This window comes from Hippopotamus amphibius, chromosome 14 (genome assembly GCF_030028045.1).
Source record: "Hippopotamus amphibius kiboko isolate mHipAmp2 chromosome 14, mHipAmp2.hap2, whole genome shotgun sequence".
NCBI classification, from domain to species: Eukaryota; Metazoa; Chordata; class Mammalia; order Artiodactyla; family Hippopotamidae; genus Hippopotamus; species Hippopotamus amphibius.
In genome coordinates, this window is record NC_080199.1 from 55,766,717 (window position 1) to 55,784,136 (window position 17,420).

General features: G+C 43.4%; 1 protein-coding gene across 1 annotated transcript in view; it reads right to left on the reverse strand.

Moving 5' to 3' along the window:
• Positions 1-17,420, reverse strand: part of VWA8 (von Willebrand factor A domain containing 8) — a 340,198-nt gene that overhangs the window by 44,039 nt on the left and 278,739 nt on the right. The window contains exons 38-39 of the mRNA XM_057707109.1: positions 8,953-9,061; positions 4,316-4,472 (exon numbers count right to left, since the gene is read on the reverse strand). Of these exons, the coding sequence (XP_057563092.1) occupies positions 4,316-4,472; positions 8,953-9,061 (266 nt within the window). The remainder of the gene's footprint in view (positions 1-4,315; positions 4,473-8,952; positions 9,062-17,420) is intronic.

Sequence of the window (17,420 nt, forward strand, 5' to 3'; positions counted from 1 at the left end):
TCATTCTCTTTCACATATCTTCCACAGTTATCTACTATGAAAGCTATACGCGTTATTGCTTTTAATATATGTCTCTTTTGCCCTATCACAGTGTTTTTCAAACTTTATTTTCCACGATAGGGAATAAGCTTTACATTGCAATCCAGTAAACACAAATGCAGGTACACACACGTGTGTGTACACCTGAACCCAAAATTTAATGAAAAAACACCTTTACTACGTGTGATATACTCTGATATTCTCTCTTCTAATCCTCTGGGGGAAGGAATGTGTCTTATTTTTTCTTAGAATCTCCAGCACAAACCCTGGCACCTAGCAGCACTCAATAAATGCTGTTGGATAACACTTTGAAAACACTGGCTATCAAAAGGTAAACACCTGAAAGGTAAATAATATCTGAATGGTCATTTCCTGAGGTGACAGGCCAAGGTGCCCTTCTAAATCTAATTTACTCTCTGCTCTGAAGGACAAAAAGGAATATATGTATAGGACTTGACCTCTCAACAATACCTCTTATGTGCAGTTTTGGCAATCTCTTAAACCTCTCTATAAATTTTCATTAGATTAAGATATGTCTCAAGTGTCAAGCCTGACAGAAGCTGGGCACAGTGAACACTTCAGGATATGCAATCAACCCCCTTCATTCCTAGGAGGCCAATATGCTCTCTCCCAAAGAAGGAAGATTAGTACTTTTGCAAAGAAGGGAGATTAGAAAAAAATATAGGCATAGCTTGTCCTTAGCAGGGGAAACACACACACACACACACACACACACTCACATCAAGGAAGGAGCCAGGCAGCTGGTAAGTCACCTCAGGCAGACTGGTCTTTGTAGAGAGACCAGAATTAATTCCAGCTACAGCGATACCTCTGGCGCAATTGGGTTGCACCCCAAACATACCACATGTTGTTCTAATTATGAAGAAATCTGGAAATCATATTCCAAGCTGTGTTAGCTTTCACAAAGATCACCTACAAGGTGTTCAAAGCTGATAACATTCTCAAAGATGAAGACCGAAGCAGGGAGCAGGGAAAGAAAATAGGAAATTTTAGCCTCTGAATCAGACAATACTCCCAGTGCTAATACTCTCAAGCCCACAAAGCTAGCTGAAAATATGTCTTTCTGCTGCTTTAACCCTCATCAAAACTGCAGGGCACAGCTGCTTCACATCCTAGTAATCTATGCGGACTGACTGCACTTTGTTGGCACAGTATATTCTTAAAGGGTATATTTATTGTTACGTAAGAGTCTGGGAATTTAAGTTCTCATTTTACTTTTTCGTAAAGGTCAGACTTAAATACTATAATTTTGGATCAATTATGAGGAAAACAAACATAAGCTGAGATCTACTGTGTAGGGCTGATTAGTTTTGCAAATGGTAGTGGGTACAATTTCCACAGTTGGTGCCCACCTTAAACGCTTCTCCAAGCATGTAAAAGTACCTCGCCATTTATTTCATTCATGTTTATTGGTTTAATGTTTCAGTTCCACTTTATGCCTGTCTTACGCTTGCCTATCTCTGTTACTCTTCCTGAGTTAATCAGTTCTTGATATGCAGGAACATGTATCCAGCTGAAGTCCACATACAAATGAATGCTAACTAAATGCTATATTGATAACTTTGAGAACCCATCGGTTGAATTAGGCTCTTCAAGGCAATATGGTGGACCTTAAGGCTGATGGACAGGTCTGGCTGTCAGTCTGGTTTTAGCTAGTCTCTTAATTAAGTATGAAAGGGTGATACCATTACTTGTGAGCACGTATGTATTATTCATTCCACAAATGCTTGCCATGTGCCAGGCTCTGGGTGTGGGTGCTGGGATACACTAGAGCACAAAACACCCTGCCCTCAAGGAGCTTGAAGTCAGTGGAGAAGAAATCAACTATTTACGCAAATAATAACATAAGGAGAAGGAGTGCTAAGAATGATGGAGAAAAGGTACAGGGTGCTATAAAAGCATAAATGGAGGGACTTGACCACATTCTGTATATACCTAGAATTGCAAAACAGCTTCAAAACTATTAGATGACAGTGAAGAATGATTACTTTTTAAAGACATATAATATTGTTTTTATTTTTTAAATAAAATCTTTCAGAGGTACACTCTGAAATATTTATAATGAAAAGATAGAAAATCTTGAGTTAGCTTCAAAATTACCCAGGGGTGGGGACAAGAAATGGAGTCAGATTTTCCTTCTTGAAGTCAAGGAAACAGATCCCTAGGGTTCATCATATGTTTCTCTCTACATTTATTATGTTTGAGAAGTTTCATAATAAAAAGTCTTAGAAATATCTTTAGCAGTACTAAATCAAATACTCATCAAATGGGACTATTACTACGTGAAAGTAGAAAGCAACATTTTTCTGTGTGTTTTCTGTCTTTCTCAGGGTCTCCATGTGCTTTTATCTCATCCTCTTCTTTCTCATCCCTTTGTCTACCTCCTCTGTGTTTCAACCACCTCCTGGTATTCTTTCACTTGGACTTGGATTCTTCTCTGCAGCATTTAGTAGAGATGTATGGTTTTTTCACTCCCTTCTCCACTTTTTCTCTTTCCTCCCTTATATCCACTAACTTTAGTTGCTTTATTATCACAGATGCTCCTTAATTTCTTTCCGCTGTGGGGCAATGGCCCTTAATAGAACCAGGTTCCTCAGCCTCTATCATGGAAATCAGAGAAGGGGCTGTGTACTTGTACCCAAGCACTACTTACAGGTCCTTCTGCCTCCCTGTGAGCTACTCTATCCACTTGTCCACTTACACAAAAATTGAGATAGGACTTGTGAGGTTGTCAGCGTGGAAGCAGTAGGAACTCATTGGTTGGGGAGGAGAAGATGATGTGTATCTACTTATTTGGTTCTTTTCCTAAATAAAAATTTATTGTTTATATGAAATGTAGAGCCAGATTTTAATTCTAACAAGCCTTTGCATTATAGGTTTCTTCCCATCCTTTTTCGAGAAGTTTAAACTGCTTTCATTCCTAACGTAGTGATTTGAACTCCTAACCTCTCTGAGAGGAAGGGAGAGGGGAGTCACCATCAGAAGAACAAACTGACGCCCCGTGAGGATAAATCAATTGTCCGTGGTCTCTGGGGAAGCCGGCAGAAGGGCTGGGAGTGACTCTTGTCTTATCTACCTGCTGCGTACACCAGGGTCGTAAGGCTTGCAGGCTTTCCTAAGGGTGGGGCAGGAGGGACCTGCATTTTTGTCCCCATTGTTCTGGACTGTTTACTTGCAGGATGTGTAAGCACAGCACGTAATGGAAAACCAGATGTCCTGTGTGGGAGGAATTTTGGAACTCACATACACTGGAGTATGCTTTTTCTGAACTGCACCCTGCTCCTTTCATTGAGCGCAGTGATGTAAATCTGCCCCCCAGACCACGACCCACGTCCTCAATCCTGAAGGAGATCTTGCTGGTCCTCTGGTGTTTTTTACTTTTAGCTGAAGAACACACGTGGATGTCTAGTGAAAGTGTCATGTCGATTCTTCTCATTTTTTAGGTGGTTCCAATCAAAGCGGCTCCGGATGGTTCCAGAATGTCTGAAAGCTACAGGCTGGTCGGCCTGGATTTCAAGGCCTCTGCCCACTGACAGGGGCTCTGTGGTCAACCTCAGCCCCAGCATCCCCAGCGGGTACCCTTTATCCTGCACAGGCGAGCTGGCTTTCTCCACCATCGTCACTCCGCTCACCCTACCCTGGTGCCTCTGCTCACTTAGTTTTCCCTTCCTGGAATGTCCAAATACTGGCTGAGCTCAGGCCTCACCTCACATCAGCCCATGGACCTCACCCTTCTCTGCACTGCCAGAGGGCACAGCCTCCGTGCCACGTGACTTTAGCACTAAACCGGGGTGTATGTGAGTGTGAATGTGTGTGAGAGAGAAAGAGAGTGTGTGTGTGTGTGTACACTAGTCCTGTCGCCACATAAATCGATAAGATTCCTAAGGGCAGGAAGGGACCATCACGTAGCGTTATCTGCATTCCCTGTGTGGCCTGGGAACAGATGTGGATGGAATGATTTGACCTTTAGTTTCTACAAAGAGAAATGCCTTTGGCTTTACTTTCTAACTTGCTCAAGTCCTTCCTCTGCATGGTCATATGGAATCAATACATTTAAAAGGGCCCGAGTAGAAAGAGCGGGGACTTAGGTTCACTCAGCTGGCTCCACTGGAAGGGGGGCGGCTGTGGATTTCAGTCTGTGGGTCCAAGTTGCTGCGTGAGGTGGAGGCGCACACACGCCTGGGTCTACTCAGGGTCCCCCTGACACTTCACCACAGCAGCCAGCGCTGCTCCGGATGCAATGGGGACCACGCACCTCTGCTGAAATGCTCTCTGGCCCATCTCCCTCGCAGCTCTCTTCACCTCCTCGGGAACGGCATCTTTCTCAGCCTCAGAGACCTGGTACACGGCATGGCCTGCATCCAGCCGGTAAGGACCTCCTTTGCCGCCCAGACCTGCAGTGTCTCTTCCCCCTGGAAGGAAACCATGAAAGTCCAGGTGATCAGTTTGATCCAGACGACAGAGCAAAAGTCAGATCATGGCTTTAAGGCAGTCCCGTGCAGTATGTTAGTTGTACTTAACTAGTAATTAAATATTCACGTGACTTTCTTTCGGAAACACAGGGCATCCGTGTATCAAGAATGCTTTGCTTTTCCTGCAGCCAGCCAATCCCACCCATATTTCAAGGCTTGGCCCAAATTCCGTGATGCCGCACCTGATGACGTTACCTCACAGGGATCAATACTCCCGTGCACTGTTTTTATTCTTTAAAATTTAGTTTTCTTTTCTTGCCACCTATAGCGTGAACGGGGTTATATTTTACATGTCTTTGTAGCTCTGTGCCTATAAGAGGCCTGAATATCGTAAATACTTAGTATATATTTGGTTTTTTTTGTTTGGTTGGTTTTTTATTTATTTTATTGGCTGTGTTGGGTCTTTTTTTGCTGTGCGCGGGCTTTCTTTAGTTGCGGTGAGTGGGGGCTACTCTTCGTTGTGGTGCGCGGGCTCCTCATTGCCGTGGCTTCTCTTGTTGCGGAGCATGGGCTCTAGGTGCGTGGGCTTCAGTAGTTGCAGCACGTGGGCTCAACAGTTGTGGCTCACGGGCTCTAAAGTGCAGGCTCAATAGTTGTGGCGCACGGGTTTAGTTGCTCTGCAGCACGTGGGATCTTCCTGGAGCAGGGATCGAACCCGTGTCCCCTGCATTGGCAGGCGGATGCTTAACCACTGCACCACCTAGGAGGCCCTTTATTTGTTAATTAAATGAACCACACTCCTCTTCCCTCACATGTAACCTCACTTTTCCTTAAAATAAAAGAAAGATGGCCAGGCTACAGACACTGTTACCTCTGTTTTGCAAATGATAAAAATAATGCAGAGGTGAAGCAACCTACTCATGACCTCATATCAGTGGCTGAGCCGAGATTAGAAGCCAATTTTTATACTAACTTTGACTTTTAGCTTAGAATACCATACAGCAGATAAACACTGCCAGCTTCAGGACGGTTTTTAAATACAAATTCAAGTTTATATGCTTATAAATGTGCATTATGTAATATTGTATAACTTTTAATATAAATTAAATGCCTAGAAGATTAGGTAGGTAATATTTTAAGAAGTGGTGAGAACTTGGCTAATTAGAGAAGACTTGCCTTGTCTAAAAACATTCAATTCAAATTATTTTAAAACACTACACTGACCTCCAAAATACATATATTGGCTAGATTTGGCCCCTGGGCTACCAATTTATTACTCCTGCTTTATAATGATTAAAACACTAACAATCAGTTTCTTTTGTTCATCCACAAATAACTTGGGAACTTAGAAGAGAATCCAATATTGGAGGGGCAGCGTAATATTGTGTATTATAGTATAGTATAGTATAAATTAGTATAGTAGTATTATATAGTACCACATTGTATAGTTAAGTCAGACTGCCTGAGTTTGAATCCTGGTTCCAATGCACTACTCATGTGTCCTTGAGGGAAGTTCCTTAACTTCTCTGCATCTCAGTCTCTTCACCTGTAAAATGGGGAAACTAATACTATTTACTTCATGGGATTATCACGAGGATAAAATGTTCAGAACAGTATAGGTCACAAAACAAGAGCTTGTTCTTACTATTATTCATACAACTACCAGTCACCTAGAATGAAGTCATTTCTAAGTTTCATAAAGTGGAAATTTTGAAGGCTTTGGTTAAATTATGCTACACTTTTCTTTTCTCCCTTGACGTCTTAATTGGTGTCGTAAGTGAAAAGCAGGAACTCAGCATGCTCTGCTTCCCCTATCAAAGTCCAGGTAGGTCGTTTCCTTTTGGGAAATACCATGAGAACAGCCTATTAATTATAGTATTTTAATCCTTTGATTCCAACACATCTTATTTCATTTTTATTTAGAAAATGCTGGTGGAAAATTCCGTCTTGGATGTGTGTGATTCCTGGCTGTCACTTGTGGATGGCCTATAGGCAGAGGGGACTGGTAATTGGACAGTGATGATGAGATACAGAGCCAGGTTTCTGGGACCTGACTCCCTTCCTCCTGGAGGCGCTCCTTAGGTACGGGTAGGTCATGAATTAAGAGCTTAAAACTTCCCAGGTGCTGAGGTGACATTGTTTTTGGTGAAAGGAGGAAAGGACACACAAGTGTGTAGAGGCCGGTGTGAGTGACGGTCAACATGGGATAGCTCAGTCCCTTGGCAAAGTCAGACGGGGGTGAAGAGAGTGTGAGGACAGAGCTCTTTACGATCTCCACCTCCAAGAGCTTTTAATTTGAACTGCTTAAATGAAGATGCTTGCCAGAGAGTCTAGACATCAAGGTATAATCTTGACGCTAACCTTGAACATCCCAAGTCTGTTAAGATAAGGGGGAGAGAGGCAATGGAGGGATTCTGATGATGAAAAAGGAATCAGATGACTTGTTGGGTCAGAGCTGAGTTCAATTCTAAGTAGAGAATTCTGAGGGAAGAGAGTGACACAGAGAAAAAGAATTGCAGCTAAGAGCCTTGATAAATTGAAAAAGAGAGGCTGGGGGAAGCAAACGCAGGGTCCCCAGCCTGGACAGACATGTGAGCTAGGAGACACAAGCTGAATAACACGCTGGAAAACCTGCATCTGGCCAGCTTGTCCCACAATGCATTCCACGTGGATTAAATCTTGCTGCCTTGACACTAACTTCCAGATCAAAGGACCTTTCTAAAAATATCCTTTCTTTCAAGCTGATGCTTGGTGAATAAACAGAGCAGGCAAGGAGTCCACAGGCCTATTTGATAGCACATTGTCCAAGCACAGAAACCCGTTTCCTCCCGAGGCTGTCAAGGCCAAGAGGCACAGACCATCCTCAGGGAAGGCAAAGAACGGAGCTCATGCCAGCACTGCTCACGGCCGCGATAAGATCAGACAGTACGCACAGTCTGGCCCTATTCCTGCGGCCCTGCAGATGTGTCTGCTCCAGCTTCCACGGAGGAAAGAGGAAGGCAGCAGTTGTGGGAACAATGCTCTCGTCAGGCAGCCAAGAGGAAGCAGTGGACCCCAGCCATTGGTTCAGACCACAGCCACCTCTCTTATCTCAAAACCCTGCATCCTTAACACACACTTTGGAGATGTGGAGGACAAGGACCATTTCTTTTCAAAATCAGCTGGTCAAGAAAGAATTTACTGTCGATTTCTGGCATGATCCCAAGGGCATGGAATTTCAAAGAGGGGATTAACACTTTTAATGAATACATTCTTCATGCCAGGTCTTGAGCTCAGCGCTTTACAATCATAATCTCATTGAATCCTCACCACAAGGTTGTGAGGCAGTTAATATTATGCCCCTTTTATGGATAAAGTAACCCCAGTAGGACACTAATTATTAGAGAAATGCAAGTCAAAGCCACAGTGAGGTATCACCTCACACCGGTGAGAATGGCCATCACCAAAATATCTAGAAACAATAAATGCTGGAGAGGGTGTGGAGAAAAGGGAACCCTCCTGCACTGTTGGTGGGAATGTAAATTGGTACAGCAGCTATGGAAAACAGTATGGAAGTTCCTTAAAAAACTAAAAACAGAGCTACCATATGACCCAGCAATCCCACTCCTGGGCATATACCCTGAGAACACCATAATCCAAAAAGATACATGTACCACAATGTTCACTGCAGCACTATTTACAATAGCCAGGACATGGAAGCAACCTAAATGCCCATCAACAGATGAATGGATAAAGAAGATGTGGCACATATATACAATGGAATATTAGCCATAAAAAGGAATGAAACTGAGTTATTTGTAGTGAGGTGGATGGACCTAGAGTCTGTCATACAGAGTGCAGTAAGACAGAAAGAAACAAATACCGTATGCTAACTCATAGATACAGAATCTAAAAAAAATAGTACTGATGAACCCAGTGACAGGGCAAGAATAAAGATGCAGATGCAGAGAACGGACTTGAGGACACAGGGGGCGGGGGGAGGGGGGAGGGGGGAGGGGAAGCTGGGGTGACGTGAGAGAGTAGCACTGACATATATACACTACCAAATGCAAAATAGATGGCTCGTGGGAAGCTGCTGCATCGCACAGGGAGATCAGCTCGATGATGGGTGGGAGGGGTGGGATAGGGAGCGTGGGAGGGAGTCCTGGGAGGGAAGGGATGTGGGGATATATGTATAAATACAGCGTATTCACTTTGTTGTACAGCAGAAACTGGCACAATAGTATAAAGTAATTATACTCCAATAAAGAGCTTAAAAAAAAGAAAAAGAAGGTAGCAGAGCCTGCCAGACTCCAAATGCCAGGGTTTTTCTGTTTCTTGATGTCATGTTGGGACAGAGAGCAAAGGCACACTCCAGCCAACTAACGGGGGTGGCAGAGAAGGCAAGCTGATTCCTGAGCCTCCTTGGGGCTCGCGTGCTGTCCACACGGGCTTGCGACGTCTCTGGAAGCCCGACCCAGGAGAATGCCGTGCTACGAACCTGTGCCGCCAGCCCAAGTGTTGCCGCCCACGTGCGGCCTGTTGTCTGGGTCCTCCTTCCCGTGTTTGGGGGAACTCACGTCTTCACCGCTCTCTCTGTCGATTGTTATCTAAAAGTGAAGACATAAGACATTAGCATTCTCCGTGACCAACACGGGGAACTGCAGGATAGAAAGAAGAATTGTTTCCCCCTAAGTCCTTAAGGTATCGCTTGATGTCAGACCACAGGACACAATCGATGCTGTTAGTGTCTGGCAAAAATTTCACCGGAGTTTACAACCATTTAGCTGGGAAGGAGACAAATTTAATTTTTAAAAATATTCTTAAAAAAAAAGAAAGGAGCTGGACTGGGTTACAGCTTCAGAATTCTCCTAGCACAGAATATGAGCCTTGAGCATTTACATAAAGAAGACCCACCAGAAGCAGGGAAACTGGATCTCACCAGAGACTGACACTCTCTTAATGGTTTAAAAGGATCACTGCCTGGCTGGTCCAGCCGAGTCACAGCAGATATACATTTAGCTATTTAATTTTCCGAGAAATCCCATTCCTGAGAGAAATGCCACTTTATATAAAATATATGGAAAAGAAAAACAGAAAATGTATCTCTGTGTGCTTCAGTGATGTATGTTATACACACAGACACTGAAAACTGCTTATTTATTTTCTGGACACAGTTTAATTTTATTACGGTATTTATAGCTCTCCTAGTTCATCTCGGTTTTAAAACTTGTTTTACTGTTCTTGCAAATCAAACAGAATAAGCGTCACTCTAGATTTCCTCTTCGAGAGCCTGTGGCTCCTTCACTGGTCCCTAATTTAATTCAGCACAGATTCACCAAAAGGACCGATAACCACACAGGAACTGCATCCCAGCAGTCAGCTCAGTAGATATTACTCCACAGTGAAAAGAACTTGAAGCAGTTACATCCACGTACCCTCTGAGCCTGCCCCCAAATGTAATGATTTTCAGGCAGACCAGATCAAATATTGATATTTATTTATTTGTCCAAATAAGACTTACGGAAAATGTACCGGCAGAACATCATCTGACATACCATGGGGCCTACAAAAGCCACGGAGGATTGGCCACTGCCCTTGAATTGCTTACAGTGGAGCAGGGGAGCTCGCAAACAGTCTTGAAGCATGATGTCGGATCAGTCTTGAGAGCTGACCCATTCCTTGTTAGTAAGTGGACTTTTCATTCTGGATGTTAGGATTAACGAAAGTAGGTAGGTAACTTAAGGCCTTTGCAAATAAAATGGCTATTGAGAATGAATTCAGGGACTTCCCTGGTGGTCCAGTGGCTAAGATTCCGAGTTCCTAATGCAGGGGGCCTTGGTGCGATCCCTAGTTAGGGAACTAGATCCCACATGCTGCACCTAAGAGGTCACATGCTGCTACTGAAAAAAAAAAAAAAAGATCCTGTATGCTGCAACAAAGATCCCACACTCAGCAATGAAGATCTCACGTGCCATAACTAAGACCCAGGGCTGCCAAATAAATAAATAAAGTTTATAAAAAAAAAAAAAGAATGAAATCAACATAACTTCTACTGTCTTATGTCCAGACTAGTTCATTTCAAATGTTATGACATCATAAAGAGATTTTAATTAACCAGACCTTTCTTCCCTTAGCTTTGGCAGCATTAACAGAGTTTTTGCCATAACTTCAGCATACTTTAAAATTTAGCAGCCAGGAGATGACAATTGATATGAATTCCACACATATAATCGTGCTCAAAAAATGGGTGAAAATACATTTCTTCTTTTTTTAATTAAACTATGCAGAATAGTTAGCAACATTTAGAGAATAAATGAATATTTAAAATACTGTCCCCCAAACCTGTCACCACTTTCCAACTTTTCTAGAGGCAATGTAAGATTAAAATATGTATACTGACCATAAGAATTCTAAAAGACCTATGTTCACAGCAGCACTATTCACAATAGCCAACACATGGAAACAACCTAAATGTCCACTGACAGATGAATGGATAAAGAAGATGCAGTACATGTATACAATGGAATATTACTCAGCCATAAAAAAAGAACGAAATAATGCCATTTGCAGCAACATGGATGCAACCAGAGATTATCATACTAAGTGAAGTAAGTCAGAAAGAGAAAGACAAATACCATATGATATCACTTATATGTGGAATCTAAAATGTGGCACAAATGAACTTACCTACAAAAGAGAAATAGACTCAGACAGAGAATAGACTGTGGTTGACAAGGGATGGGGGTGGGGCAGGGATGGATTGGGAGTTTGGGGTTAGTAGTTGCAAACTCTTACATACAGAATGGGTAAACAACAAGGTCCTGCTGTATCGCACAGGGAACTATATTCCATATCCTGGGATAAACCATAACGGAAAAGAATATAAAAAAGAATGTATATATGCATATAACTGAGTCGCTTTGCTGTACAGCAGAAATTAACACAACATTGTAAATCAACTATACTTCAATAAAAGCAAATAAACACATAAATGAATAAATAAATAAAAGAACTTCAGGAGAGGTATAGAAAGCAAAGTCTTATGTGCCTAGTAACTTTACTCTCATCAAAAAGCAATCTCCTTTAGACATTTCACCGCAATTCAGTTATTCTGCTGTAAGAGAATAGTCTTTTAAGAACAAGTACTGAAAGTGACGGCACAAAGCAAAAGAAAAAGCCTGTCAAATAGCCCCCCTCAACTACCTCCAAAATCACACTCTTAAAATTGCAGACACCTATAATGGGCCAACAGGGAGGCAGAAAATTTGCTATGAACTTTCTGGGCAGAAAGGAACCAGTGTGTTCTTTGCCACCTGTGTGTCTTGCCAGGCCATCTGCTGGGAAATGGCATGGCTCACATTGCCTATAGCAAGGCGGTTCCACACCAACCTCAAATGGGAGCCTAGAGATGTTTCAAAAATTGACAAATTCCTGAGAAAAACAATCATCGGCCCAAACCTGATTTATTTCAGAAACACATACCATAAAATTCCAAGGATACTGACTTAAAAGCAAGGCACTTGGGGAGTTTATCTAATCCTGTGTCATTTTATGAATGCCACTCTACTCACAGGAGTTTATTTCTCTAGGTGGGTGGGAGGAGCTCATCTGACAAGCAGTTTCCACAGCCATTTCAGGGCGTCTCTTACATGAACTGACAATGATTCATGAAAGGTACAAGGCAGGAAGTCTAGGGCAGTCCAACCCAGGACAGGAACTGGAACAGATACTAGGGAAGGCCTATCATCATTTGAGGAAGCTTATTTCCTGGGGACAGAAGGATGCTATAGAGCCTCTGGCCATTCAGAAAGTTGATAAACTGCTGAATTCTTTGAAGTGTGTGTTGAGAAGGACCTGGAATGCATTTCCTTGGAGGGTTGGTTTCATCTAGAAAGAGCTCTAGTAAGTCAATCCAGTTACTGAAATAGACCCTACTGGATTCACTTAAATGGATCAAAATTTTTCCCAAACCACAAAATATCATGGACTCTGACAACTGTTGATGCAAACTGACACACATGCTAAGGTCTCTGATGTGTTTCTCATAGCTGACACGACCTACTTCCTTCTAGATAAGTGTGCTGTAATCCTAAAAACTGTTATCCTCTTTCATATGAATCAAAATGGAAAAAACACAGATCTTGTAAATTCTAATTCATAAAAATGTCCCAGAGTAAAGCAACCCAAAGTCAGAGCAGGGAAGAAACATGACTCATGAAAGCCCTGTAATTCTAGGCAAGGCCCATATATTTTAGGTTCCTCCTCAAACTCATGATTTTTAAAAACCGTCAGTAAAATGATATAAATAGCCAGAATATAATCTTGGAAGGAAAGTTGGCTCTTGGAGGAATGACTGGACGACACAGCTGATTCTCATTTTCCAGCTGGAGACGAGGTGTGGCGCAGCGGACGCTTGTAGCTGCCAACGTCCACTCCCTCTTTCTCCTTTTTAAACAGAAGTCAGATGAACCATGGTGAGCTGGGATGAAGCCCAGCCATCCCATTCCTCTCTGCCAGTGACTGGTCTAGGGGAAGGTATGCGACCCAAGATGTAAGAAAATCAGGAGGTTTCTGGGGAAGATTTCCTCTCAGGTAAAGAGCTCTCTCACTGCCCTGGTTGGACCGCCCTCCCCTCCCCTGCAACACACATGTGCTTGCTGCTTTGGCGCACGGAGTGAGGAAGTGATGCTCAGAGCTGTGGTCTCCATCTGGTGACCGTGTGGCCACAAGAAGAAGATGGCAGATGGGAGGATGGAGGAGGCCAGGTCCCTGGTGACAGGGCTGAGCTGCTGAACCAGCCACGAGTCCCTTCTGGTCTCCTACAGCAGCAGATAATAAATGTCCTTCATTTAAGGTACCGCGAGCTGGGTGTTCTGCTACTTGCGGTCCATTGCGTGCAAACTAATTGATTCATTCATTACAGGATGAGTGAGAGGCAGCAGGGCAGCAGCCACGGCTTTGATCGTTGGAGGATGTCCTACTTCCAGGAGACGTGCTTTAAATTTTCTGACATCGAAAACTGCCATAGTAACATCAGTAGAGTTGCCTACGATTTGATGATGAGCAGGCAATTCAACGCATTCACTCATTTTCTTTCTTTTTTTAAAATTTTTATCTTTATTTATTTATTGGCTGCGTTGGGTCTTCGTTGCTGCGAGGGCTTTCTCTAGTTGTAGTGAGCCAGGGCTACTCTTCAGTTGCGGCGCCTGGGCTCCTCACTGTGCTGGCTTCTCTTGCTGTGGAGCACGGGCTCTAGGCGCACGGGCTTCAGCAGTTGTGGCATGTGGGCTCAGTAGTTGTGATGCACAGGCTTAGTTGCTCCGTGGCATGTGAGATCTTCCCGGACCAGAAATCCAACCCGTGTTCCTCTGCACCACCAGGGACGTTCCACTCATTCATTTTCTAATTCAAACATTCCTGTGTACATTTATGGCACAACTACTACTCACTGAGACATAGAGATAACATGAAACAGGATCTTTGTTTCCAGAAGGATATTTTATAAAGCGGAACAAAGTCACAGCACAGGGTAATACAGACCATAATAAGGTACTGAATACATCTGCCTAAAAAAGATTATTGGCTGAGGTTATTCTTATTCTATGACAGAAAGTTAGAAATTTCTATCATAGATACAATGAAAGACACATTAATATATCCCTAGGAATGATGGTCTTTCATATGAAGACAGCTCATCTAAAAAAAAAAAAAATCTGTTCCTTACCCAGTTTTCATAAACAACACACAGCTTCTACAATGATAACGCATGACAAAAATACCGTTGTCCACAGTCAGTTTCTGTGTGTCTCAATTTCAATCTCTGGCAAAGCCATCAAGTATATAATTTCTCTCCAGTTTCTTCCTGGCAGGTGGCAACATCTGCTTTCAAATATTCAATGACTTTCTGCCCTCTTTAATCCCTCCTAGCTCTTAAAAAGCAGGCCACGATCTGCTTTTTGATCATGAACATTAAAAAATCATACTGCAGCTGACGTTCATCTGCACTAAATAACTAACCCAAACGGCATTCCCAATGTAAGTGTCCTTGATTGGGAAATAAAGTCCTCTTTCCTTTGTTGGAACGTCTAGGAACCAGCAAGGAGACAGAGGTGGGGGACGGGGTAGGGGGATGGAGGGGGACACTCTAGGCCTGTTCCCAGGCCCCGAGGACAAACGCCTCTGAGGCGACGGTGGTGTTACAGGAGAGGGCAGGAGGCACAGTCTGTGGCTTGTCCCGTAGCAGCTCCTGCCCTGATGGAGCGGGTGGAGCCTTCTGGGTTAGAAAGGGAGCCTATCCTTTTTCACAGGCTTCTTCAAGGCGGCCAGCAGCCCTCCCTCCTGACGTTGGGGACCTTTTGCCCACCTCCCCAAACTCTACCTAACTCTGTCTCCTCTCCCCTCCCCTTTCCTGCCTGAACACTCCTAGAGACTTATGCATACTTTGTTTCCTGGCACAAGTGGAGTGCTTGGTAAATATTTTAAAATACTTGAAACTGTAACCACAAACACCCTCCTTCCTCTATCTGATGTGATGTTCTGCGATCTATCCCTATGTGAGACCTGTGTTACTTCTCTATCCGTGTTTATGGTTTCCGACAATGATCTTGCTCACTGGGATGCCTCTTTTCACCAAGTCCATTGCGATGCAACAAGAAGACCCAGTCTGATGAAAATGAACACTTTACAGATTTCACAGGTTTGGGCTAACAGCAGGGCAAAATACCAACTTTACCTTTTATTATCTGACAGTAGCGGCTGACGCAGTGGCTTCTACGTACATTCTTGAACATAACAGATGCTTAATAAATATGTATTATGTGCATGTGTGGGAGGCAGCTCGGCAACAAGAATGCAAGAGTTTCATCTTCTGCATACAAGCCTCTCCACAATAAGCTGTCGGCTGGGTGTCTGCTGGGACTCTTCCTGCTTTTCCCTGCCAGCCCAGCAGAGCAGGGCCCAGCCACTGGTTAGCAGACAGTCATCTCCTAACAGAGGCAGGAAACACGTGGCCCTGTTGGCTCTGCGTTGTTCTTAAATCCTGACCCAGCACCTCCCTCAGCCTGACTCTGATCCCTACCATGGCCTCAGCTCAGTTTCTGGGGCCCCGTTAGGCCTGGGCTGACTCCCCGCCATCGAGTCTCTGGGTAGCAGCCTCTCTCCTGCTCTCCGGTCCAGACAGAGCTGTGGGAGTGGCCGTCCAAAATAAAAAGATCTGGCTGCAGAACCCATCCACCCCCCACCTCTCACTTTACTTAGAGTCCTTTATTCATTCATCTCTTTCTTCTATTGAAATTCAAAAGGGAACAGAAGATGAAGAAGGCTTTCGGAAAATCTGAGAATACAGAACGTAGGTAACGGAATCAAGGGGATAGTTCAGGGCTTAAGATGGTATAAGTACAAACAAATCTTTAAGGGAAACCAGATGCTGTTATCATTGGGTGTAGGTGAGTGGCAAAAACACATGTTAAAAAACCACAAATAAATGGCATGGCGATATCTTACTGGCACAGACAAGCACCTCTCCTGCTGCCACTGGACACGTTGAGTATTCTAAGCATTCTCACAGAACACCTGGTAATTAAATTCAGAGACACTGGAGGCAGGGCAAACTGTCAGGTCTTTATACATTCTACCTTTTCTATTGTGCCTCCTTTATTTTCCAGAGACTTCAGAAGGTTAACATTCAACACTAGAGTAAATTCAAGCCCGGTCGTGAGACCTCCAAAGTCAAGGAAGAGGTCAGTGATACAAAGCCACCTCTGCTACTGCAAAGAGGACACACACGTTTTGGTTTTGTTATACTATATACAAGGTGGCTCCCGCAAGAGACGTCTACTGCTGTGTGCTTTTCTTATGACTGAAACTAAATGATCTCTCCTGGCATTTCCTGGCCAAGTGATTTCAGTCTTATACCCAACCACTGCGCTCCCCACAGAACACAAAACCTACTTGGCAATTTTTAAAGCTATTGTGCTTTCCCTGTCAACAGAATTCTCTGAGATGCTAAGTGTAGCTAGGAAAAGGAAGGGTGGGTAGAAAAGCCATCCTACCACTAGGGTAGGGAGAAGCAAAAGGGGGTTTTAATAAGACCCAGGTTCTAAAAATTCTTGGACGCACAGACTGTAACTCCATGCAAACACATTCACCGTGGGGGAACTCTCTTCTGAAAATAGGAATGCTAACTGAATCAGCGCTGGACAGGTTATCATAGCATCCTCCCCGTGGAAAGGTATTTCCAGCATCAAACACTGGCAAATGGTTTTCCATTCGTTTTGCTTACGCTAAAGTCAGGTTATGTCACCAGCCATCATTTCTTCCAGCTATTCTTCATACCATTGTTGGTTCATCATCTCAGACTCTAATAATGTTTATGAAGTCATTGTCTACTGATGTTTACCCTGAGTTTCCTCAACCGTTTCCTCAAGGCACATGGAGTTCTTGTAAAACCTGTGTTTTCATATCCAGCAAGACAGTCTTCCTTTGCTTCCAAGAGGCCCAGCATTCTCCCATACATTTTTTTTAAACTTTTTATTGGAGTATACTTGATTTATAATGTGTTAATTTTAGGTGTACAGCAAAGTGAATCCATTGTACATAAACACATATCCATCCTTTTTTATATTCTTTTCCCATACAGGCCATTACAGAGTATTGAGTAGAGTTCCCTGTGCTATATAGCAGGTTCTCGTTAGGTATCTATTTTATATATAGTAGTGTCTATATGTCAATCCCAATCTCCCAATTCATCCCTACCCCCATCTCCTGGTCTCCCACACTTTTTCACAACCATGAAACTATTAACCAGAATACAAAACACTGGCATAAAGAGAGGCCGCAGAGAAGTGTTATATGCATTGCACATACACAGAGCTCAGGAGAAAGTGGACGTCACTCACCAGCTGAGAGCATTTATGGTTCTGTGCTGGAAGGCTCACTGGGTGAGGGACCCTTCCAGGCTGCTGCTCA